At 39.3% G+C, this 26,838-nt stretch overlaps 1 protein-coding gene across 1 annotated transcript in view; it reads left to right on the top strand.

The window, feature by feature from the left end:
• Window positions 1-26,838, top strand: part of GALK2 (galactokinase 2) — a 45,793-nt gene that overhangs the window by 17,621 nt on the left and 1,334 nt on the right. The window contains exons 6-9 of the mRNA XM_084214033.1: window positions 5,516-5,614; window positions 8,327-8,479; window positions 13,311-13,521; window positions 20,735-20,936. Coding sequence (XP_084070159.1) covers window positions 5,516-5,614; window positions 8,327-8,479; window positions 13,311-13,521; window positions 20,735-20,936 — 665 coding nt within the window. The remainder of the gene's footprint in view (window positions 1-5,515; window positions 5,615-8,326; window positions 8,480-13,310; window positions 13,522-20,734; window positions 20,937-26,838) is intronic.

The raw sequence follows: 26,838 nt of genomic DNA on the forward strand, positions 1-26,838 counted from the left end.
CTCATCTCTCTCCCATGTTCAGAGGTTGAACAGAGCAGTGTGGGAAGCAGCTCGGGGTACTGCTAGAATAACTGAAGGTATTTTCAGTCTCCATCCCAACTACCCCATTCACTGACCTCCCTACAGTCAGCAGAAGGGAACAGTTGGCTTCAGCTATGTCACTGCCAGGTTTAAATAAAGGGACTTTGCACAGGAGGGGCAGATGTGGTCACATAATCCTCCTGATGACTTTGGTACTCCAACCTCAGGGAAAGGGTGGAATAGTAGTGCTGAACTGCTTGTGGTTGCATTACAATGTGCTTATGTTAACACTAATTAACACACATTTTATGTAGCTCATTTGTCACATTAAAATTGCAGATGATACAGTGACATTTTCCCTAAGGTGTCAAGGAAGAGCTGTAAGTATGCCTGTCTCCTTTCTTACCAACCAAGATAGTTAAACTGAAAAAGATTTAGGAAAAAGCCACATGGAACAATTAAAGGTACAGAATGACCACCATAAAAAAAGCATGTTAGGACTCTGGAAAAAATCACTTAAAGGAGGAAGGGTCAGAGATCCATCAAATGATGAATTTAATTGATTGAGTGGGTGGGAATCATTTGTTGCCCCCTCTCGTGTTTAGAACCAGCAGGTATGAAATAAAGCTAATCAGATACACATTAACAGTTAACAAAAGGAGACAGTTCTTCACCTGACAAGGTGTAGAAGTCCTTGTTCCTGGATGATCTACATGTTAAAGTTATGCATGAGTTAAAAGGGAGTCTGGACAAATTCACATATAAGAAATCTGTTGTTGATAACTAAGGGTGCAGAACTGACATTCATCTTAGGGAACTCCCGATCACAATATAAAGTCCTGGGGAAATAAAGTCCTTTGGTCCATACTAAGAGCCCACATTCAATTACAAGATACAGGACTAGAAGTGGTATTGGTTTGATCCACAGAGGCTGCTTTTATCTTCATATATTCTATATTTTTATACTGACTCGAGTCTTTTAATGAATTTTATCCAGCTGACAAGCCCTTGCTTACTTACAGGCACATGCTCAGGCACATGATGGGATTCTGAGGCTTGTCCTGGGCAGGGCCAGGAGAGGGACTCGAAGATCCTTGGGGGGTTCCTTCCACATCAGGATATTCTGTGATTATATACACTTCCCTTCTTGGCTGGGTTGTTGGGTTCTTTGGGGGTTTTTGCAGGGGGGTGAGATCAAAGGAAACATCTCCTGATGTTTGAGCTTTTTGAATTACTGTATTAAATATATCACTTTGCTTGTTTAATAGTGTAGATGACAGCTTAGGACTTACTGTCTGCATGAAATAGTTTACCTGGTCTAGTTAGTCCTGTTGGAACAACTTCCTGAAACAATAATACAGAAATTCAGAGGGCAGTAACATATGTAGACCTCACAGTCAGTGAGCTAAGGAAATTTTTAATTTATCTAAGTAGTTTTTTTGCAGAGTCGTAATGTTACTATTCAGCCTTATTTTAACTATGATTTTAGTATCTCTCTGTTCCACTTCTCCTTACCGTCATATGAATAAGATTTTAAATCTACCCTGCAACTGTTTCCATGAGACTATATGCTTTACAGAATAAGCCACAATGCTGGAAATAGGGAGGTTTTTGAATTCTAATTTCAGCTTTGTGACTGATTCACATGACTTTGAACAAATCATGAAAGTATCTGTGCTGTCTCTAAGTTGAAGATAACAGCAGCCTTATAGGAATGCTTTTAAAGTAAACTATGTAAAATTCTATGAAGATTTAAATTGTGATTTACTAGTATTTTTGAAATACTGCTTTAGGGATGGAAAAGCATGCTAATGAACTTGAGTGCATAGAACCAGCTACGTTCTGTGGCTGGCTAAAAGTGGTCTGTCATATGAATCAGAATGTGTGGGATGCAAGTGGAGTCTATGCGCAGATGGGGTTTATTCGTTCTCTGTATTTCTCATGGTGCCTCATGAGGAACAAATATCTGCCTTCAGTGAGTTCAGTGAGAAAGCCTGTTCTAGGACTTCTGCAGCACTCAATAGGCTAACATTGTTTATTTTATACACACAACAATTGTATCTGCAAGTCTGCCAAGTAGTGTCAGGCCCCCTCTAACCTACCAGCCTGACAGGTGATGCTGTGGTGCAGTTCCCCTAAATGCGACTGTGAGAATGCTCTGAGTTACTTCTCTGCAGAAACTGCAGTGCATCCAGAAGGAAGTTCCGTGCCCAGGTATTGTTCAGACAGACATTTGAGGTGTTGCCAAGTTATGCAGTGAATCTGGGATCCAAGAAGCTCTGTATTTTTACAGGTCAGACATACACTGAGAAGGTATAAATAGCAGATAATCCAAACAGTCCCTGCCCTAAAGAGCTTCTGGGTGTTGCAAGTAGAATGGAAACAAGGCATTGCTCTGAGATAGGCAAAAGCTATTTCCTTTTATTACATGGTTCTCACAGACTTTTTTCCTTAGAGATATTTTCCATGGAAGCCTAAACTCTAAGAACTTGTGTAGTAAAATGGGGATTTTTTCACTTTCTAGTAATGAAGTCACACATACTTATAGCATTATCATGTAAGAATCCCAAGTAGCAATTACTAATTAGGAAGAGGGGGAAGATACTCCTCATTTTACAAAGGAAATGGAGCCGTGATGAATTAAAGAGACTTTCCCTGACTCACAAGAAACTTAATGTGGAGCTAGAAATTGAGCCCAGACCTCCTGAAATTCAGTTCACTGTTTCAGTCATATGACCATCCTTTTCCAAGTATCAAGTATGTACACAAGGCTCTCCAGTTTAGTCTTCACATTAGTTTCCAATGAAACTTTGCCCTTTCACTCATTTTAGCAAAAAGGCAAACATTTGCCCGTTTGTCTCAATAGTAAGTAGAAACTGCTCTCTATACAGATGACAATTTCCTCTCCATTCACATGCTTCTCATCCTAGTATTAAAGCCAGCCTGTGTCAGCAAGGGCCCGTTTAAATTAGAAACCAAATAATATTTCAGGGATGCCTTGGGCTGTCTTGTGGAGAGGGTTCTTTGCAACCCTTGCCAGTTACTACTTGGTGGTCCTGCCAATCCTTGCTAAGTTTCAAAACAGAAGTTGCTCAAGCTGGAGCAGCACTGCTTGCCCGGCATACACAGCTGGACAGCTGGAGAGCTGGGACTCAGCGAGGCCTGGTGCTCAACCAGGCACAGTTCACCAGACCTTGTAAAGGGACAGGGGAGTGGCACTGTCCTAATTGTTAACATTCCTCCTCTGCAAGACTTCTCCTGATACTCATTTAATAAGCCTAGGCTCATAAAGTCTAAACAATTTAGGCAATCAAGTGGTAGCTGATGCGTATGTGGAGATAGAGATGCAGCCAGAGTAAGTGAAGAGTGAAATGCCTAATTTCTGACTTTGCCAAGCTTTATCTGGCAGCTGCAGATGAAGTAATAGTTCAGGCAGCTGTACCCAAGAACGGAATTTATGTTGGGAGTACCTCAGGAGCTGTACTTCAGGCCAGATTTGCACAGCCAGAGCTCCTACTTGAGTGCACATGGCCCATCTGCCAGCGTGGTTCTTCTCACACAGTGAGTAATACTCATAAGCTCCAGTCTGAAAGCTCCTGCCAGTGGCAACAAAAATTAGGGATGTGGTATTGCTGTGTTCTCAGAGAGACAAAAGGCAGGTTCAGCAGAACTGACTGAAACATTCAGGTATTCCCACAACAGCAACAGTTGTAAATAGGCACACCTTCATATGTAGAAAGGAGTGAGCATCTAGAGACTGCTGTGTCTGGAGGTTTGTTATTTTCTGTGGAGCTGTTGCTGAGTATTTCAGCATTAAATGGGAAAAGGCATCATTGCCTTCATTAGCATTTCATTCAGAATTATTTTCAGCTCATAGTGGAGCAGGGAGATACGGTAATAGATGTTTAACTTTCATCGATGGGATGAAGAGATCTGAGGTTCAGACTGGAAATGGGACTTGAGTGAACATGGGACAGGAAGGAAAAAATGAATTTTCATGAACCTAGGAAATGGTTTCTGTTAAAAGAAAGTGCCACAATGTTTCTATAGTTTCTATAGTTTCAAAGTTCCTGTAGTTTCTCAAGAAAAATAAAAGAAACATTGTTTCAGCTCATCTTTAAAATACACAAAGGAAAGGCAGTGCCAAAAAGGAGAGTGTTTTTGCTGATTGTACTTTCAATGTTCTCTTGTTTATGGTCTTTTTCTTGTCGTTTACCATGTTTGAGTCAAAGGGATCCACTCTGCATAGTTTTAGAGTAACTTTGTTAATGTTTTTTTTTGATAACTTCTGCTTATCAGCCTAAGGCTTATTGGCCATAACTGCACTGTGAGCTGAGTAAATTGGTTGTTAGTGCATTTGCAAACAGTTCAGCCTGATTACATTCATCTAAGCACCAATTTTACAGCTGTGTCAGTGGGGCCATTAGAGGACTTGAGCAAGCAAGCAGGCAGGCACCCTGCACATACCTCTCTGAGCATCGTGATTTACTGCCTCTATCTGCTGCCTTTTACAGCTGTGTGCTGGCTAGTATCCCTGTCTTGCTGCTTAGCTTTTTTCAGTCCTGTAATGCTGCATCCTTACTGTGGAATCTGAATCTGACTTTGCCACTGGAAAATGGCATGTGGCTTTTCTGAACTTCTTTTCCCATCTTCCTTGTGGTTACCTTGTGCTTAGAAAAACAAATGGGTAGGGGTCATAATAGGTTGACACAAATACTTTCCTCTTAATCCACCTCTTTTTGACTACTCTGTGTTCTTTGACCAATTTCCAAAGTTTCTCTTGTGGTTTTTTTTTACTTAGCCTGATAGTTGAAAACTTTACTGTTAATTATTATTTTTGACAGTTACGACATTGATATTCCACTCTCCCATGGTATCCACTGACCTGCAGGTATTAGAATGCACAAAGATATGCCTAAAATGTCACAAAGGAATGCATATCACATATAGTTGCGAATTAGTTCAGATAAGCAGAGTACAGTATCTCAGGGAGACACAACAAGCATCACTGACTTGAATAGCTGCAGTGAGAAACAGTTTTGGAGTAATTTCTCATTATGGAATCAGTACATTAAAACAATATGGAGTAATAACTTGCAATTTTTTGCTAAGCTGAGATTCACATGTAGATGGATTCATCTAATTAAATCAACAAATCATTGGCTATTGGAAGGATTTGAAGTGCAAAAGGAAGGTGGGAGGAGGACAGCTACAAGAGTTAAGTGTCTAAACAAGCTGATAATCTGAAAAGCATTTGGCTATGGTGGGTCCTCTGGAGGCTGAGTAGTTGATTCTTTTTTGCTTCAGAACAAAAGGGAAAAGGGCCCATGTGGCATCCTGGTTGATAGCAGCTTTATGTTACTAGACTTGTAAGAGATTATAGTTTCAGAACTCTGACATTGTTTCCTTTGTTTTCTCACTAATTAATATGTAAACTGAATAAAAGTGTCATCCTTAACTGTGGCTGAAGGTGAACATGTTAATATTTTTCCAGGTGGAACTTGCAGAAATTTGCACAAAGAGTGAACGTTACATTGGCACAGAAGGTGGAGGAATGGACCAGTCAATCTCTTTTCTGGCAGAAGAAGGAACTGTAGGTGTACCTTTGTAATCTAAACTAACAATGTAATATTAATTTATGTAAGCAAAAAAATACCTTCATTAGTATCTAGAAGAAAGACAAAACTAGAAACTGGAATACCCTCATAAGCAGTATAAGCACCATTGGTATACAAATGAATCAGAAATTAAACTTACAAACTTGGGTACAATCGAGTATGACAAGTTTGAATGGATTTGATGAGGAAAATCAGAAATGGCAAGGAGGAAGGAAAAGATGTGGAGAGAGATGTACTCTAGAAGAGCACCAGGTTCCACCATTTGGCTAATTCATGCTGAACTTAGAATGTTTCCCATATAATGAAATCTGAATGGTCGGCATGCCTTGTATTCAGTGCAAATGGGATAATTATTACAAAAATGCTTTCTTGAAACTTCTTATAACCAAACAGTTCTAGGATGTTTTGCCAGGTTCAGTTACAAAGACAATGGAGACCTTTTTTTCACCAGTTTTGCTAATTCCAGACAATTCTGTGGCTGGATTTTGATGTAGAAGGCATTTAGCAGTCTTAAACGTGGTGACAGAAGGTGAACTAGCTGTGATATACAGGACCTGCCAAGTTATGCATGAGTGCTTGCAGTGGAATTTACACTGAGGTTCATCTGCTGTCCCAGAAGGTGCACAGGACTGCAACTGTTCAAACCTCAGACCTGTCAAAATACTTTTATTGGAATTAATGTAATGTTTCATAACAACCTTTACTTTCCTTATGATTGGGGCTTTATATCTCTACAGCTTTTGTTCCTAATGACATGTCTTGGATGAGCTTACACAGAAAAAAAACCTACTTCCTAGAATGACACCAAACATTTAATGCCATCATGAAACACATGTATTTTCAATTTCGCATCACCTGTACCTACTCTACACCTTTCCTTCATGTTTTTACTGTTAGTAGTAAAACACAGTGACATGAATAATGAAAGAAGGAAGCAGTATATTTTCCTGCCATACACAGAGATGATTATGTAAGTGGAAGCCTTTCTGATATATAGCAGTGGTCACCAAAAAGTCAAAGAAAACGTTAGAACAGATGAGAAAAGAATTGTGAACAAAGCAGAAAAATATCCTTGCTTCAGTGTACTTGCAGCTGAATGCAGCTTTAGCCTCCCATCTTAAAGAAAAGTACAGTAAAGGACACTGAGGTTTATCAAAGCTATTATTTTAAATATGAGCATTGACTGAACAATTTAAAACTTTTCAGCTCAGAAAAGAAGCTTTGAGAGTGATACTTTAAAGTTTGAAAATTCCCTAAACAAGTAACGAGAAGGTAAATGGAGGATTCAATGTTTTTCATAACTGATGAACTAATAGAAACACAATGACATTAGCAAGCAGCTTGAAAAAAAACAAACAAACAAGGAAGTTTGGGTTTTTTTCCAAAACATTCATTGTTAAATTGAGAAATACCATACATTGTGGAAGGCAGAAGTTTTAAAAGGATTCAAAAAAGACCTCTGTGGATTCACTAAGAGAGTGTTAAACTATATGTAGTTATCTAATTTAATAGATATTTCTTCCAGTGTAAGTATAACCATTGTAATCTTTGTTTATGGGGATCTGGAAAAACATACCGTTAGAAAAGATTGCTTTGTATATGTTCTATCTTTATATTCCCCCTAAACAGCCATTTATGGCTACTGTCAGAATCAGGACACTAGACCAGCTTAGTCGTAGATTCTGGTCTAATGGAGCAGATCTTAAAGGGTATATTTAAATGTAAGCAAGTCTGCCTTGATAGGAATTCTGTGATGGGGTCCAGAATCTCAATGGCAGGGAGTAACACATATGCTGTACATAATGTACAAGCAGATTTGTCATTGTTTATTTAGCACTCTAGCTGCTCAAGGGACTCTCTGGGGGTGAACAATGCCAAAACCAGTAAGATGTCCCTGCTTGCACAGTTACAGTCTATTCTAAGAAGCCAAAACAGGGCACATGATTTACAACTTACCCCAGTGAAAAACCAGATGTGAATTTAATCTCTTGATTACATTACATCCTGAATTATTTAATTAATGGATGCCTAACTTATTCCACGAAAAGGTCACAAATGTTGGGAACATCTTACGCAGCTTGTGTAAGCATGTGTGAGGCAAGGCAGTCTCTTATGTCAGAAAGGAGGAAACAGTAACTACGTTCTTACATATAGTTTTAGTTTCTTGGTTTCATTGTCTGTATGTACCATGATCACTGCCTCAAATCAGTCAGAAAATGTTGGTCCTATACTGTACCTCAGTGTACTAATCTTGCTGTAGTGCAAAATGAAAGACTGAGTGGGAGATGGACATTGATGAAGGGGCAGGGAATGCAAAGCCCCTTGTTTCTAGTGGCATGCACATTAGCTTCAGCCAGGCCTGGTACTTCTCTACAGATCAAAGTGAAACTGTTGTCTTAAACAAGCAAGAAAAATAGGTTGGGTGGGGTTCTGTAAAATGCTGAAAAAACCCAAAGACTTAATGGAAACATTTTAAAATCCAGCTACAGGGAAGGGTTTGAAGTGTATGTGTAACTTGACCAATGAGGTTAAATCTCTTTTCTTGCTGTTTCATGTCAGTTTTCTTTCCTTAACTGTGCCTGGATTTTCAAGAGAAAAAACATGCAAATTTGCATTTGATTTATAGAACTAAGTGCACTGTTAGCTAGTAGTAAATTAAAACTAACCATTCATTTTTCTTTCAATAGGCCAAGTTGATAGAGTTCAGTCCACTAAGGGCAACTGATGTTAGACTTCCAAGTGGAGCAACGTTTGTTATTGCTAACAGTTGTGTTGAAATGAATAAAGCAGCAACTTCTCATTACAATATTAGGGTAATGGAGTGTCGGCTGGCTACAAAGGTAACGCATGGCTTATGTCAAACTCTAATGAAACCTTCATCTAAATATGTGCTTTTTTCCACTTCTGATCAGTTGTGTCTTGAACACCTGGCTAGGTGCTACTCTTAGTATAATTTTTCTTTCCAGAAGCAGACACTTCCATATGCAGGAACAGAACTCCTGCTGACCTTAATGTAAGTGCAAGGTCTGTGTCCTTATATAGAACATTATGTGATTTAGTTCTATTAAATTTATTTTTATTATATTTCAGTGGAGGAAATAAGTCTATTTTTCAGGAAAAAATATTCCCAGTATTCTCAGTTAATAAGATAGACTGTTTCTAATTAAAGCTGAATAAGGTGAATAATAACAAATAATGGAAAGCAACCAGTATGGTCACATGTTTATATGTATATATAGCAATAGATGTGTATCTTCTAGGATTTAGAGAGCATCCAAGCTAGTAGTTGAAGCTAGTAGTGGAAGTAATATTAGAAATGCTGAGTAGCAGCATGTATTTCAGCGTCAAGTTTAAAAACAGGCTTGAATGAAACCCCAACATTTCGGGTATACTGCCAGTTTACAGCTTGAAATTATCTCTACAATGTATGGAAATTGAACAGGGGAAATCTAAGTTCTGCTTTAATTCTGGATTTTGTATAGTTAGGAGTATGTAGATGTAGGGTTTGATTTGAGCTCTTGTTGATGGGAAGACAGTACATTTTTCTTTGATAAGAGTAAATGAGGAGTAGTAAGCATATTCACTGCAGTTGTACCCAACATAGGGTGCTCTGGGAAGAAAAGAATGTGGGTCACAAAGTCTACAAGAAAGCTTTGAAAAATGCAATGTGGAATTCTTTGCCATAGAACATTAGACTAACATCTGATCAATATTCAAAAGTACTTTGAACATTTGCTGGCATGATTATTCCATTAAAAAAATAATCTTTTACAAGTTTTAGTGCTAAAAAAATAGTTGAAGATCTGATCAGACATTGACAAAATGTATTATAAAATAATATGCTGAGATTTTTTTGAGGAGGGAAGCTAAACTTCAGATGACTTTTTAAATGGGCTTTAAACTCAAGTATCAAAGGAATAGTTGCATTTCAGTTGTATCTAAGACATGGTAAAACAAATAGCACCAATGACCACAGTTAAAGCTGTTGTCACTGAAGTTAATAAGAGGATTTTTAAGCCATTGAGAAAATGAAGATAAGGACCTATCTATTTGTTAGTTCTGTTATAACTCATAAGTCTCTAATTTGGAATTGGTAATGGACAAAATATCTGTTTTTAAGAGAAGTTTCTTTTGTAAATTCTTTTTTTTTTTGCATTAGGAATAGAGAGCCTTCTCAGATAATCTACTCTAAAAGGCACTGTGCAACGAGTGCATTAAGCTGTGAGAGCTTTTGAAGTTATTGTTCCATATACCAGACTTTGTGAATTGATCACAGTTTTCTAAATTGCTTTAAATTATTAGTCCTGTACAGTATACTGAAGAGGTAGTAAGGAAACATCTTTTCTTTTACATTCTTGTTAGCTATGATGCAATCTCTAAAAATGTACTTTTAGCAGATGCTCAATTGTAAGGAGACTAACAACATACACCTGTCTGTTTTTAAACATATGCTACCCAGATGGAAAGCTGCACACACTATAAAAATACATTGAGCCAGGAAAAGACTGTCTTTAGGAAGAGGTCACAGTGGGGTGAAGGAGGGCAGGTATATAAGTGGAAACAGGGAAGTCTTTTAAGCACCATTAAGTTAATGGAACTATGAACTAACATGCTTGGCCTTGCAATAATGCTTTAAAAGAAATTTAAAAGAAATTGTAAGTACCTTAGGATAGGCTTTTCCCCCCCTTTTCTGCTTTAGGTAATTCTAGAATTTCATACTGCTGTACTGCATAGGTAAAGATGCCAACACAACATATCCTTGCTAGCTTTAGTGTAGAACATTTTGCTATCAGTCCGTCCTACAGTAAGTGAGTTCTTGATCATCGTGGTAAATTATCTTTCTTAGATTCTGTTTCTTTCCCTTCTCTCTAGAGAATCATTCTTTTGCCTTTCTCTTTCCCTTTCTCTGTTCTTGTAGCAGCCTCTGAGTGCTCTCTTGCACTCTGTCACAGTGAGTTTCCAGTTTAGAGGTTTCCTGTCCCTCACTGCTCCGAGCTCCCCCCAGCTGGTGAGAGCGGGGCTGGGGACGCCGCTGCCCCTGCTTCACCCTCAGCGTGGTGTGGGGCCAGCAGTGTCTGCAGCTGCAGAGCCACCATCAGCTCTGGGCACACTGCTCACATGGCATTATAGAAATGTTATGTGTAAGGAAGTGATGCTGCTATGAAAGTATTCCTGGACTTACTCTTAGTCAGACTTTCTTGTATTTATATTTGTCCCATCATTTACCAAGTATGTTTTCCTCTCAGTTACTTACAGTTTTCCAGTGTGCCTGTGTTGAACAATAAGGAACAATAAAGCCCAAAGATTTCTATATCCTGGCAGTTAAGAGCTGCTTGATGTCCATATCTTTAATCAATCTAGTCAGAGATCATCAAGAAAATATCCAGCTGTGGGAGAAGTATTTGGATTAGTTTTTGTACATTGAAGGGAAGGGATTTTTTTTCCCATTTCTGTTCCATGTTCATTACAATTCGAGCTGCTGCAGCTAGACTATTTTCAAAAACCATTTCTGTTCGCCCATAATGTTTTTCCCAGTGCTGTTAGAATCAAAACTTTGCTATAAGCAGGATAGACCTTTCAGCAAAGCCATGCCTGCTGGCCCAACAGGGTCAGTTTCCATTTGGAACTTTTGACCTGTAAAACCTCAGTGTAGTTGGCTTGTCTGAAATAGAGCATCTCCCTTGAAGAAATGGGAACAGATGTGACAATGTATGTGGCATATTTCTGCAGGGCATTATTTATTAAAAAAGAAAGCAGAAAAAAAATTTGTTGCCTTATAGAATATTTTTGTTTGTAAATTCTGTTTAACTTCTTATCATAATGTCCAGGGGATGCTGAATATTGGGATTAAAGCATGAGGAAAATAATTTTCATTCATTTGACACTTTGAAGAAGATGTGTATGCACCAGCATACAACACATTTAGCTAAAATGAAGCAGTAATTTTTATTCTAACTTATCAGTAAGTAAGCTAAACAAATTACATAAAGGCTGTAGAGTTCTAGGTAGTCAGAGCCTTTAAAAAGGAGGCCAGAAGTGACTTAACCAGTCTTTTACAGAAAAAATTGTCTCACATTGATTTCTGCATTAGGCATTAAACAGTTCTGCTTCTTTTTCTACCACTGAACATGTAAAATTGTGTTTTAAATGCCAGCAAAGCTATATGATTAGGATTTTTTTTGTTTTGCTCTGCTAAGCCTCACATAAATCTCAGCAAGTCACTAGATGGCACCAAAAGTAGTTAATTTTTAGATACTGCAATAATGCAAAACTGGAAGAGCCCCTGCAAAAAAAGCACTTTTGCGGGAGAGCAAGAATCTACACCAGATAGCTGGGCAGCAGATCTGCTTAAATTTCATGCTATAACTTTGCACAAAACAAAGCAAATACTTTTCAGATATGTATCAAGATAAATTATTTCAAACCAATCTCATTCCGAACCGGTGCTTATTGAAAAGAATAAAACACACTGGGTGAAATCTTGGCCTTGTTCATAAAAGATTTGAATGCTGATTTGTATAGAAAAAGGATTTAATTCCCTGGTCTTTCTGAACTGTTTTAAATTCTTTCCAGACATATAGCTTGATTTGGAAGTTTTAAACTCAGTTTAAATGGTGCAGCACGGGACAGACATACACCATGTGCCTGTGAACACAGTAAAATGACATTGCTGTGTACCTGCTAATCTTTGTTTTACTTTGTAATCTGTTGAAATTACAGCTGCTAAGTCAATGACCACTGACTATTCTTCTATAATTCATAACATCAAAATATTTCACCTTATGAGGAAAGCTGCTTTAACATTTTCATTAGACACATGGGAGCATCAACACATATTTCAGCCTTCCAGAGAAAAGCCTGTTGGACAGTCTGTCTTTCAGGATTCTGCTGTGTTGTAGTAACAACCATCAACTGCCAAAACATCACAAAGATACACAAAGCATGGTATCATTGCCAGGAGTGGGGAAAGCAGATCCATCTATAACTAATAAATATCACAGCAACTATGTAGGAATGGAGCAGATTCAGACCAACATTGTACCATTCCTATAAAGGCTCAAAAGTTCCTTTAAATTGGATGTTAAAGAAAGTACTTAAATTTTACTTAAAACTCCAGAGATTGAGAAAGGTTATGGTTATTGTCCCCACAAATCTTATGACCACTTTCATATTTTTAAGGCTATTATGAGAAAAGGTTGTAATGACAACCTCAAATGTTCATCAGAAAATTCCAGGAGTGTACTGGAAATTTCAAACTGAAATGTTAGAGCAAATACTAATAGTATGGAAATAAACTTTTTAAGGACTTCTAGTGTTACAACATCATAGCACTTGTATAAACAGTTGTCCACATGGGATTGTAAAAGGTTAGTAAGTGTTTGAAGTAACAAAGTCCATGGAAGAGGATAAATCACTGATCTGATTTCACACAAGTAATGCTAGTAGGGCTTTTACAGACAGTATCTGATTTGAGGGAAGAATACCTATCATTCACAGACCTTTAATAATAAACATAAGTATTGACAGCTTTGTACTGATAGAAATTAGGTTCTGATGGTTCTCAATTAAGAAGTGAAAAGAGAAAATGGGCCTTAAAGATACTTACGGACAACTAAAAGTTTTAAACAGGAAAGCACTATATCTTCTGTTTCGTTTTTTTTTTAATTTTAGCTTCTCTCAAAGTCAAAAGGCTTGGAGTGGAGAAAAATGTTGAGACTCCATGATGTGCAAACCAAGCTAGGAGTTAGCCTAGAGGAAATGCTGACCATTGTCGAGGAGGTATTACATCCTGAGCCTTACAGCGCAGAGGAAATTTGTAAATGCCTGGGAATTAGCCTGGAGGAGCTCCGCTCTCAGATCCTTAGTCAAAACATGCAAGATGGTGAGCATATATGAAATGGTGGGGTTTACTGTACAATGTTTGTATTATATAAAAGTTTTATGCATTAATAAGTAGTTCAAGTGGAAGTCTTGCCAGAGTACTTGGCTGGAATCTTGGTTGGGAAGTGAAAGAATTGATAACATCATCAATTGATATTTTCATTCTAACTTTTAACTTAAAGTAGAGCAAACTTTGAGTTTGATTGAACTGTTTCTATAATGATGAAAATAGCAGATCACTTAACTGGTGTTCAAGACCAGCATAGATGGGCTTGTGCTTCTGTTCTTCACTGATAAATACATGATCACTTCCTAAAACAGTCACTGGGGAGCAAGTCTCAGTCTTTCCTGAGAAAGTTACTGTCACTATTACTATTTATTTTTCTTCTAGGAAGATGTTGGTGGAGATGAACAATTTGCTATCTAAAGTGTTTCCCATGTATCATTGTTTAGGATTATACCACACAGTCATGAGCATTGTCACACATGAAATGAATCCTGGATTCATATAGTAGGGTTGCTAATAATACCAAATAATAGAGAATTTATGAAATTGTTTGTTCGCTTTCATAACAGGTTTCCACTTGAGATCAGAATCTTCCTGTAAGAACTACACAGAATCCTTCTTCCTTGTTTCCATTCTGTGGAATTAATACCTGTGTTCTGTTGGAGCCAGATTACATCCTTATCAGTCCTTCCCAAGACTGCTTTCAGGAATGTGTACATTGGATGTATATAAATCTGTAACATACCTATCTATACTGACAAATAATCTGCTCATCTGGAGTGACTGTAAATTTTATATATTAACCAAGGACCAGGTCCTGAATCTTTAACCTGTTTTGCACCCCAGTGGTATCAGACAGTAAGAGACTATCTTACTATCTAATTACACTGCCAGAAGATACCAGGATGGAATAAGATATCTTAAGCCAGCTCTTTATCTTCCTAGAAAGCGTTTTGATAACTTTGTACTGTCTGTACATGAGGAATATATGAACCATGTACCTGCACTCTGCAGCATTTTCCTGGGAAACTGCAAGGTTGTAAATCTTACGCTGTCCCTGCACTCTCCCCTTCATGAAGCAATGCAAGACTGTTAACTTACAGATGTTTATACTTCTTATACCTGGTTATAAAACAAAATTCTACAGTTCTACAAAATTGAGTTGCTTATACAGGTTCTCTTGATTTTTTTTTTTTCAAAAAACAAAGTCTAGATGAAAAATTTAGACATAAAAGCCATAGAAGAAACTCAAAGGAAATTTTATACTGTAGCTCTGAATACCATTTGCAGATGTTTGCTGAACAGAATCTCTTAAACTTGCATGGCCGTGATTTCATTTGATAAGACCAATTAAAAAGGATTATGCTGAAAGCCTTTTTGCATGTACAATATAAAATTAAATAACAGATTTCTGTAAAACATGCAGAAGAAACAAGACAGACATAGAAAGAATCTAAATCTGCTGGTTTTGTTAGACACTATACAGATTATGCATTATGTTGGCTTTGGAACACACAGAGGCTGTTTGAAGAAAACATTTTTCTTACTTCCCCTCTACTTTCCCACTCCATTTTAATGAAAATGCCTGGCTTCTTCATGTGAGAGAGAAAACATACTGTCAAATAAGTAACCTCTTCAGAGGATTTCAGAGTGTCATTGAATTTCTTTGTTCAACATGAAGAACAAACCATAACATTTAGGGGATCTTTTCATGCCCAGGGATCATTACAAGTACTGTTTTGTCTCATGTTTAAGGATCTAAAAGTGCTTTGTACATACTAAATTAGCCTTAAGTCCAGCTTCCCCTCCTCTACTCCTCCAGTGACAGTACTGTATACTTACATAAAGTTTTATCAGTATGTAAAGGTGACAAGATAAAAACTGCACGTCTCAAAAGAACATTCTATGGACTAGCTCTGGTCAAGTCCCAGGCCAGGTCTGGAAGCCCACAACAACTCTGCATCCCTTTTACAGCAAGTGTTCAAGGATTTCTGCAGTTCCCTACTGTACAGCCCATTCATTCCCCATGTTTGGAGAGGTACAGATGGTGTATAAAGCCTCTCTAAACTTCTTGCAGTTGTTCCTTGGTCAACTCAGAATCCTGAGTTTAAAGCTCCCTTGCAAATGTTTACACATGAATTGCACTTGTGGCTTCTGAACATCTCTAGAAATATAATATTTATTACTTTCTAAGGTGCACTGTGCCATAATTTTGGCTTGGAGTTGACTGCTTCACAGAACACGTACTGTGTGGTGATTGTGGGACATTAAGTATTTATAAGCTTCACCACAAAAGGATATTCTCCTGTAAAACATTGTATTCCTTTAACCATGAAATGTTTTTTCTTCTTAAATGAGGTATTTTTAAAACCCATTTTTCCTTTTCATATAAAAAAATTAATCTAATCCTGACATTTAAACCAGAGAATGAAAACGCCATGGGAGGAGTAGGCATCCATTTGCTGTGTGGATTTGACTGTTTAACTCCTATTTGTCCCCTGGAAAGAGAATTCTAAATCTGTGCTGCAAATTCCACTGGTGCTTGAACAGCCATTCATGGGCGTTCGTGGTGATCTGAGTGCAGGAACAGTTTCCACACTCCCTGCACTGATGGGTGTAGGTGAGGGGGTCTCGAGTGTTCTGTCAGGCAGCTGTGGGGTACAAAAAGCTCTCTCCGTGCATCAGATGTCCTGCATGACGAGAAGCTACATCTCCAAACTGTCAGGCTTCAGAGCACTTTCCAGTTTAAGGGTCCACGTGCCTAGTTCAGCCTTGCCCTGATCCATGTCATGTAGAAACTTTGGGACATACCACAGAAACGGAGATGTGGCTGCTCCAGGCAGATCCCATATCTGGAGGATGGGGGCTTTTGGGATGTGCCACAGGTTAGGCACAGGCACTGAATAGTTCAGGTGAATTGCAAAAACCTTGTAAAGCCATCATTCCTCTGGAGGAAAAATCACTTTAAACCAGTAGTTATCATAATCTCAAAACAGGTGTCTGCTAAATGTGTCACCGAATCCAGCGATGACTCGTCCCCTGGTTTATTTTCAGAAAGCTGGATTGCAAACAGTTACTTGAGCAGTCCCCGTAGAGTAACTGTTCCCCACTTCAAGTAGGGGGTTCACAATCTGGCTCAAATTAAAGCCATCTGGCAGCATTTTCTTATATGCATTATGAGCCAGAAACCTTCACCCTCATCATGTTCAATCAGCAGGATGCCTAACAGAGAAGGGTACAATTCCACGTGAGTAATGGTGCTAGAAACTGTCCCCTACACAACTGCGTGTCCGTGAGTTTTTCCGGTTGTAAATTTCTGACAGTCCCATCAGCCATGTGTAGCTCATTAATCTCCAGTGAAATGTATCTTTAGAAGCTGCCAAAGCAACTAGAAAAAAAAATATATAGCCTGGAGAGGTTGGTCTTTAGCTAAAGGTCAGATAGAATTGTACAGGAAGCCTCTAAAGAAAGGAATCTGCTGAAGTTGAAGTTGTAACAAATAATACGAGTTGCTGAGAAGCCACAACATTTACTTATACAGAGAAAAAAATTCCTTTAAATGGACTGGAATGGACTGGACAGGTTTGCACAATTTTTGTAAAGCTAAAATTAAAAATATGACCATCCAGTTGAAAATCCACAGTAAACATTTCTGTTATATTTAGTTAACCCACAATTATTTGGGTCTAATAGCCCAGATTTTTGTCTGTTAAGGGATTTTATATGGATTTTGAACAAGCTTTCATTAACATTAGTCTGCTGGGTCACAGCAACTTGGAAGGTTCTTGCTGCAGTGCCTGGAAATGGCACCATTCTTTCAAGGGCAATTGGTGGTTTGTAAGTGAACTGAATTTACCTGTTCATGGGTGACCTGAGAGAAATCCTCTGCAAGAGCAAAGCTCAGAGAACTCGAAGTTGAAGTGGGAGAAACCAGGCCTTTATTATAGTTGAGTGGATTAGAAAAGTATATTTACATTTTTGGTCTAATTAATTACTTAATTCCATACATTATAGTAGCCCTAAGGATCCACATGCTTTTAAGAATCTGACATTTGTTCCCTAACCCTGCTTTTTATGCTCTCCTTTGAGCACCACAGAAGGTGAGACCATATAACCTAGTTCTGGGCAATCCTGCAAGAGTTTCTTTGAGGGCTTCAGTTTTTCCTCTTTCAGAGCACTCCAGCCTTGGCTCAGATATAAACTAATCAAGTGTGGGCCCTCTGGTTTTGTTTCTTTTAACTGTGACTGGCTTAGGAAATGAGTGAGTATGGCTTAGGAAATCAGTGGAGCCAATATACAAGCTGTGATGTAGCAAACAGATTCCAATATAGATGTGACTTTTAGAAATATCATCTGTACTCTATCTTCAGCTAGGTAGAGAGGGTTTGTTTGGACTACTCATCCAAACAGAAGAGATAGAAGAAGGTTTCTGTATTATCAGAGGCATTTGGTGTTGAAAGCTAAAAATGCGTGAATCATTTCATTATTTTAGAATAAGGCTTAGAGAGTACCGAGCTGTTCGCTAACATGAAGATAATTTTGCCTGAAAAGAAAACTGCCTGAGAAGAAAAGCAAGCTATAACAAAAATTTTTAAAAACAAACATAATTTTTTGGAAATAAAATGCTGCCTATAACAGACCAATAGCTAATGCCAGGATCCCAGCCTTTAACCGGTACTCATTTGGTCCACAAAGGAGTCTGCAAATAACACACAGCCACTCTCTGCTGCCTGGAAGCAGTGTGTTCCCAGCCAGAGGAAGCTGTGTCAAGGTAGCAAATTCCCCCCTCCACTGAGAGGCTCTCCCAGAGCCAGCACTGCCCAGGACACAGCTCAGGTCCCCTGGCTGGCAGCCAGAGCCAAGAGCCCATTGTGGTTGCCAATTCCTAACACGACGAGCACAACACAACCCCAGAGATTTTAAGGTAATCTGGCCAGTAGAGCATTGCTCTACCAAAGGGTGGTCTCCGAATCAATCACAGCCTTTGGCAAGTCTGTGGCCTGACAATTGAAACCAGACATGTTTTCAGTTCATTCTTTGGGTTACTACTGTTCGATGGTGATTTACAAGAGAGTGTGAGCTATGGCAATCTCTCACGCAACTTTAGATATTCCCTAAACGAATGCACATTTAGAAATCTCCTTGCTCTAACACAATGCCTCATAAGAAAAGAATATTTAAAGAGAAACCATCCTTAAAAATAGGCCAAGCTGCCTTTCTTCAGCGTTCAAAAATAGAGGCACGACTTTGCAAAACATAGTGCAACTAACTCCAGCAGCAACAAAATCAGAAAGTAAAATATGCTCTTCCTGTGTGATACTCTTAAGTCCATGGTTGTGAGGGCGCTCAATTTTCTCATTTTTGTCCTAGTTTAAAATGCTTTCAGAAGGCCTGTTCACAAGACAAACAGCACAGGGTTTCTCAGTAGCAGGCTGTATTGAATTACAAAATAAATAGGAGCAGAAGCAATATCAGCAGTAGCAGAACATTGCTACGTTAAATGTTTCTGTCTCATTTTAGTCTAGTTGTGTCTCAGCACTATTTTCAGCATTTAGAGTTGTGAAATACTCTGGAGGAAAAAAAAAGGCATTATAGAGGTGCTGATGAAGTTTTAGTCTGTAAGGATTGCTGCCTGGAGTGTACAACACAAGAAACTTCATACTGGACCTAATTTTATTTCCAGTCTTTCAAGGAAGATTTCTACATGTATTTGCAAATCTAGATTACTGAAAGTGTCAGAAGTGGTTCCAGAACTTGGCAGTCTCCACAGAACAGCCAAGTAGGAACTCTGTGGGACTGGGTCAGACAGCAAGTTCTATTTTAAATACAGGGCTGGTCTTGCTTCTCCTTTTACCTCTATTTGAGTGTTTTATCAGCCATTTTAGAAAGCAAGAGAGACCAGGAGTTGAACTGAGAGAGAAACTTCACTCTAAAGGAGAATTTACTTGGAGAAAATAAAGAAGATGAAGGATGTTCTGAAGTGCTCTAGCAAGGCTTTGCTGTGCTAAAATAAGGAAACAGTGCAGTAGGTGCTCCATATAGAGATTAAAGTCCGTCAATGTTTACCACCCAAATAGCTCACACAAACCAATTTAGTCATAAATTAAATTTTGTCATGCATGCTTCTGGTGAACAATACTTCCTAAATAGTAGCCATGGTATTAAAGCAAACAGAACTATATTGGGAGAGGAAAACAATGAACTAGAGCACAAGCTTGGGAACAGCAGATCAATTCTCAGCTATTAGTTGCAAACCAAACCTTCCTGTAAATATGGGTGGCTTGTGGTGTCTTTAACCACAGCCATCTCCTTTCTTTTCATGCCCCATTATTCAGGCTTGGTGGAGGTCTCTATGCTGATGGCCACACAGGTTTGGACACCCCCCTGACCCTTCCCAGCAGAGCTGCTTTTTTATGGCACAATAGAAAAAATTTAGCCAAAATCCTTGTACTAGTCTTTGATCTTAATAGGTCAGTACTAACCTGTCTGGGCTTGGCATCTCTTCACATCCACACAGGCAGCACTAAAACATAAGTAAGTAGCCTGTACCAAAAAGAAACCCTGAAAACCAAAGTGAAAGTACCTTTTCTATTCACTCTACCTTTAATCCAGTATTAACTACAGTCACAGTGAGCCTGCATTGTTGGGAAAAGAAAAAAAAAAAGAAAAAATTGGGTGGTGTTTTTTGTGGTTTGGTGGTTGTACTTTTCCAAGCAAAGGTCCATCTGCACAGTTCCATAATTGCTGCAGATTTGGCCTGGAGCAGCCACACACAAGGCCCTGGGCCAGCAGGTGCTGGCTGACAGCTGCCTGCAGGGCACTGGGGACCCTTCAGGTGTTCTGCTGCTATTTGAAAACCTGAAAGCTTTAGATTAATGCTCTAATGTTGTCACTGCCAACCCTTAAGCTTCTGCCTTGCCTCTGCAAAGTAAGAGGAGAGACTGAGCCTGTTCAGTGGCACAGGAAATAACTAGAGCATGTGCATGAAGCTGTCAAAATGAAAAAAGATGTGTACATTGCATTTTGATAACCTCTAAACATTATGTTTTATTAGGGCTTTTAAAGAAGATGTAGGAGAACTTTTGCAGAAGACTTTCGGCCTAGAGAGTTCTCATATAAAGGATAAATTGCTGAAAGACCACAATTCTGTTATGTTTTTGTATGTTGCTTTTGTAGCAAACAATAATGCAGTTTTCTTTCTGTGTAGTTCCCACCTTTAAGTTATACCAGCGTGCAAAGCACGTGTACAGTGAGGCTGCCAGAGTGCTGGAATTCCAGAAGATTTGCAGCGAAGCACCTGCCAATGCACTCCAGCTGCTGGGAGAATTAATGAAGCAGAGCCATATCAGCTGCAGGGAGATGTATGAGTGCAGCTGTCCTGAACTGGACCGCCTGGTCGACATCTGCCTGTAAGTTCTGACCACAAGGAAGAGTAATCGCCTGTGGAGAATACGGTTCGAATTGAGGAGAAAACATCACATCCTTGGCTATTGCAATCTTAAAATGAAAGTATTCTTGTCTCTTCTTACAAAATTAATCTCCTGCAGGGACATTACACGGTCAATTGTTTCCCTGCTGACATCTGTGTAATACTTTCAGATGAAAGCCACGGTTTATGGCTTTATTACAGATTTTGCTTTTGGACTGACTCATCGTCACAAGTGTTACGTTAGACTGTTGGCTACTCTTTTTTAAGTTGCAAAAGAAGTCATAAGTAGTTTTCTTAAAACATCATCTTACTTGTTCTATCTGAACTGCTACTTTTTCTCTGTTTCTTAGAATTATAGTGCCGTAGAATGATTTGGGTTGGAAGGGACCTTAAAGATCATCATGTTCCAGCTCCCCTGCCATGGGCAGGGACGCCTTGCACCAGACCAGGCTGCTCAGAGCCCCATCCAAACTGGCCTTGAACACTTCCAGGGATGGGGCACCCATAGTTTCTCTGGGCAACCTATTCCAGTGCCTCACAACTCTCATATGAAAGAATTTCTTTCCAATAGCTAATCTAAATCTACCTTTTTCATGTTTCTTAAACATTTCAGTACTGCTGCCACAGGAGTTCCAGGGCATAAATGAGCTGTTCTACAATCTTAGGTTGTCTTGGAATTGTAATGAAATGTAGGGAAATGCCATTTGCATTTTTTCAATTAAAAAATAAGTTGTCCAGAGTATCAGTTAGGTTGGACAGCATTTCACTGTTTAAGAAATAAGTGTGCTATTACAGGGGTTGACACTGTTTCTCTCTGTGCTGTCTGAGCTTTCCACTTATAAAGTCCCCATCTCTGCCTCAGTGTTAATCTTTCAGTTGTGATCCCTTCCTAACTCAGTTTGGTCATGAGGAAACAATCTCAATTCCAAAGGACATTCTCTGAGTGCCATTTTGTCCCTTCTCTTCTCCCACACACAGGTTGTAGTGGTATCAGGCTGTTGTTTCCATGGCTCAGCTACAGGGGACTATGAGATCTGGTACAATTTTGTGTTAATCCACAAAGTAAAAACAAGCATTTAGTAATCACATCCTACACAGCATTTCATCCCTCCCACAGGGTCAGCATCAGACAATGGACACATTTCAGTCGTTGCTTATTTCTCTTTTTCTGGTATATTTAATCACAGGACAGACACCTGATGCTACCTTTCATCTAAATCCAATGCCTACAGAAGGAATTTAGTGGTTGGTGGTCATTTTAACAGTGGCTGGGGGAAATAAACAGTTGCCCAGCTGGGCTATCCTATCTCTACTCCATCCCTGCCTCTGCTCCAGCCACCCTGTCCCACCTGCTCCCCACAGTCCCATAATGGCTCCCTGGTGATGCCACCCTCCTAACTTGTGCCCCTAATTGTTCCTCCTTCTCCCTGGAAAAGGGTGTGCTTAGGTTGGGAAACTGCCCTAAGCCAGAGCATTACTGCCCTGCCAGAAGGACAATGTGGGGTGACAAAAGTGTTTGCAGGCCTGGGTCAAGAAATGTTGTTTCACTGTCTTTTAGAAGCAGATATCCCATCCTCTCTCTACGTCTTTTTAGTCTTGAGGAAAATAAACTGTTTCAATTTGAAGTTTAAAAAATTAAATAATTAATACCTTTACCAGCTTTTTTTTTTTAAATTAACAGAGAAATTAGTCTGGCTTAGAATGAAAATATGAATTTTACAAGCATGCAATTTACCATATGCTTTTTTCTTCTGCACTCATGGATTTTTTATGTTGCAGTACCCATTTATCAGGTTTGTAAATCAATAGAGTACAAAACATGATTATTTAGGTGGGTCTGATTTGTTTTGCAGACAAGATGGAGTGTCTGCAAAAGTCAAAATGTCTTTCTGAGACAGAAAGCTACAAACCTAAAAACTGAACAGAAGACTTCTGGACATTGACAGATTATTTTGCATGTGGGATACATGTGCTCTTTTGTGCTAAAACACAAAGCAGCCTGATAGCCACTGGACAGACTGATAGTAACTGAGCAGAACAAGTTTTGATTCTTCTCTTGGGACCCAGTCCAGGGTGTAACTCCCAGGCTGTGTTCAGTTCACTGTATCACATAGTGACCACATCATACAAGAAGCTGTGACAGTCACTCAGCAGGGCAGTTCCACCAGAGTTACCCAGCTGCTCAAAGGGAACTGCTGATCTGAGCGTGAGAGGGGAGAACCATCTCCAGGGCCAGCTGAAGACAGAGACTGAGCTCTACCAAATTATCAAAGACCTTGGGCAACAAAGTCTTGATCCCTTGCAAGGCATTGGCACTGCCTGTTCTGAGGCACCACTGGCACGGCAGGAGCCTTAAATTAACATCTGCATTGCTTTAGGTACAGTGACTGCCCAGAGCTGGTGCCTCAGTCAGTGCAATCCAATGAATGCACTTGGCAGACCTGAGGAACCCATTCTGACAGGGCCTGTTCTCAGAAAAGCTGGAAGGAAACTGTCCTGCCCTGGGCAGGGGAATACAAGCAGGTACAGCCTGGCCAGATGTGCTCTGCAGTGTGGAGTTACCTGGGCCATGTTCCAGTAAAGCAGTGAGCATGGCAGTGACAGCCTCTGGCAGCAGGAAGCTCAGCACAGGAATGGAAGTTGTGTTCCCCATTTTTGCTGAGCTCTGTGCTTGCATGGTGACAGAGCTCCAGCCAGCTCAGGCAGGGGGACACTGGCTGGCAGGCAGGAGCACAGCCACAGAACCAAAAGGAAAGCGGCAGTTAGGATTTTTTCTAAATTAAATTAAAATTCATCGGAGCATTTCAGTTCCAGGGAGAAAAATATAAATAGTAAAGGAAAAAAGTGATGTGTGTGCCCATGTTACATCAGATTTCTGATTTACCAGCAGAAGAGCCCACAGTATATGATGGGCAGAGCTAAGTACCACAGTGGAGTGTCATTCACATGGCATGATTTCAAATTTATATATCAAAATTATTTAATCTAGGTTTTTTTTATTGTATTCTTTGCACAGAAAAAAAGTAAATTGTTTGTTCATTATTCTTTGTAGTCTTGTCCCATCAAGAATATTTCCTAAGAAATGCATCTTTCTTCTCTAGAAGTTTAGTATTAAATCTTTTTCTGATTCAGTAATTAGATTTCTGAAAGTGTATAGCTCTTCTGGATGAATGCAGCTTAAGCCATCATCTAAGTTTTGGAAAAAAAGCCTTAACTTTTCTTAAGTTGTACATTAAAAAACCTAAAGAACATAAAATCACTAGTCACTCCAAGAAGACTTGGCTGATGTGATTATAGAAATGGTCAGGAACTACATAAATTACATTCTTTACTCACGATGATATACAGCCACCCTGTAACTTTCAAAAGCTTTTCCAAAAATACATTCCACAGAATTGCCTGCGTCTACTGCCGCTCTCTCCTTACAAGGTTTAAACTGTGAAGAATAATCTGCATATCCAGATGTTTTCTCTTTTGCCTAGATCTTTATGTTTTACTGTATAACCTCTGCCAAGAAAGAAAGGGATCCATACTTGCTGTGGTTTGTAGTGCTGAAAACTGTAACCACGAGTTGGTCAGTTGTTTTTTTCATTTTGCAAAGACTGAAGACTTGTGCTTTCCCTAACCCTCCTCTTGCTCTTAATAGCTGGTTTACCTGTTAGTCTTCTAAAGCAGGTAACACAGCAGATTGCTAAACAATTAAGGACCAAAAATTTGATGTGAGCTCCTGAGTAAGTTAGGTACTCTTGAAAATCTCTCAGTCCTTAGTGTTGCACATAACTTATTTTCATTTTCATATTCTCCACCTTTTGGTGCTATAAATCCTGATAATTTTTGTGTTCCCAGCCATGCTTCTTACATGACAGATGAATCCTCTCTGACCACTTTTAAAAGATACAGATTGTACATTACATCCAGCTGCATTATGGTAGCCAATAGAATTCTGCATTTTATCAAGACTCTTACCATTTCCACTGATGATTTTCTTAAAGCAGCAGGGCCTGCAATCATGGCATAATTTGAAATTTCAACAAAGCCAGAAACAGTTAAAGATGCTATCCAAATGCAAACTAAATTACAAAGCAGAATAAGCACAATCCTCCCCATTTATATATTTAAATCTTACCCTGTTAACTCCATGCTTCCTGAAAAGCTACGTCATAATTTTAAGTATTTCAAATTAACAATATTGCTCTGGGATTTTTTTACCTCTTAAAAGCACAGTTATTTTTAAAATGGACTACTACCATGTCTTGCCTATACCAAATATACCAAACTATGGGGTTTCCATTTTTACTCCCTCCTTTTATTCTTTTATTCCTCTTTCCTTTTCTGCACTACTCATGTTTTTACTCATTTACACCCCCATAAGCCAATTCTCTTTGTGTCCAGTGAAGACTGGGACAAGATAGAAAAACATTTCCAGAAGCAAAGGCCAGAACCTGGGACTGGGAGCTGAGTGCCCCAGCCCTGGACTCCAGACCCACGATCCTCCTCCCCGCCTTCCCTGGCGCCGCGCTGCAGCACAGCCCAGCCGCACACGGGGCCTTTCCCACACGTGGCACCCACACCTCCCACTGCGTGGGGCAGCTCCCTGTCCACAAGATTGTCTGCTCAGACTCCTCTCCAAAAAGATCCCAGTGCACAAGAGGAGTGTCTGGCCAGGAATCCCACTTTACCAGAGGGGTCCAGCCTAGTACTGAACTGATTAAAACTTTAATGAGGCAGTTTCAGACCTGTTCCAAAGAGAACTTCCTTGTGTTTGATCTTGAAACCTCCTAGGCATCACATCTCCTGCAGACATGGAATGAGGTGCTCTCTCCTAGATCCATGTAGTACCAGGTACCTGGTTTTCAGATGGTGCAGCACTGCCCATCAGGTTCCTCAGCAGCCCCAGGTGGCTGCTATCACCACATTTGACACTGTTAAGCCACAGTATTTTGAAACACAGTGACTTCAGCTCTGCAACAGGCATATTTTCTGTCTACTTTATGCTTTATTCAACTAAGTATTCGAAAATGACTCAGTAAAAATGAGGCATGAGCATGACCACAGAGAATTATGAAATCAATAAAAGGTTCAGAACAATTCTGAAGGGATTTCGGTTGCCTACCAAAATAAAAGCCAGACACCATCTGAAATATGAAGTTCTGTCTGAGGTAACAGACAAAATAAATACAGACAGTTGATTTAATAGACTCTGAAAAGTGGATTGGGCCTTATAAAGTCAATGGGAATGTCCTTATTGATTGCAACTGATACTGGATTGGATCCTGCTCATTTTAGGAGGTTGCTCCATGGTCTAGAAACTACCAAAATTGCATCAGAGAATGAGTGGCTTACAGGAATAACAATAAGTAAAATAAAACACCAACAGGAAATGCAGAATGAACATAAAATCGAGTCAGTATGAAGGGTGGCACCACACAGACACACTGAAGAAAGTGTTTCTGTTCAAGAAGAGATGTGTGTTTAGAATCAAACACATATGCAAGTACTTGTTTGAAATATGACCTAAACCTCTACTAACCCAGCACTACACCAGATAAAATGCATACATGAAGAATTACAACAGCCCACTCCAAATGAGCTGTCATTTTCCAATGCTATTCACATGAGATTGTCTCTCCCTCTAACACATTCTAGAGCTGGTGAATCTCTCTATGCATGGCTACTGGAAACACAACAAAAGTATTTGTAAATCATATTAGATCTCCCACAAGAGGAAGATTTCGGATGAGTTTTCTAAATCTGACTGGTTCTGTTCTCATTAGATTAGAAAAGCCCCAAAGTAACTTATTACATGGTCTTTTCCTACTTTTTCCAAGTAAAGATCAGGAACACAGGTAAGCAAACTATTGAAAACAATTCTAAATTCTAGT

The sequence above is a fragment of the Fringilla coelebs genome, assembly GCF_963513975.1.
Source record: "Fringilla coelebs genome assembly, chromosome: 12".
Classification (NCBI taxonomy): domain Eukaryota; kingdom Metazoa; phylum Chordata; class Aves; order Passeriformes; family Fringillidae; genus Fringilla; species Fringilla coelebs.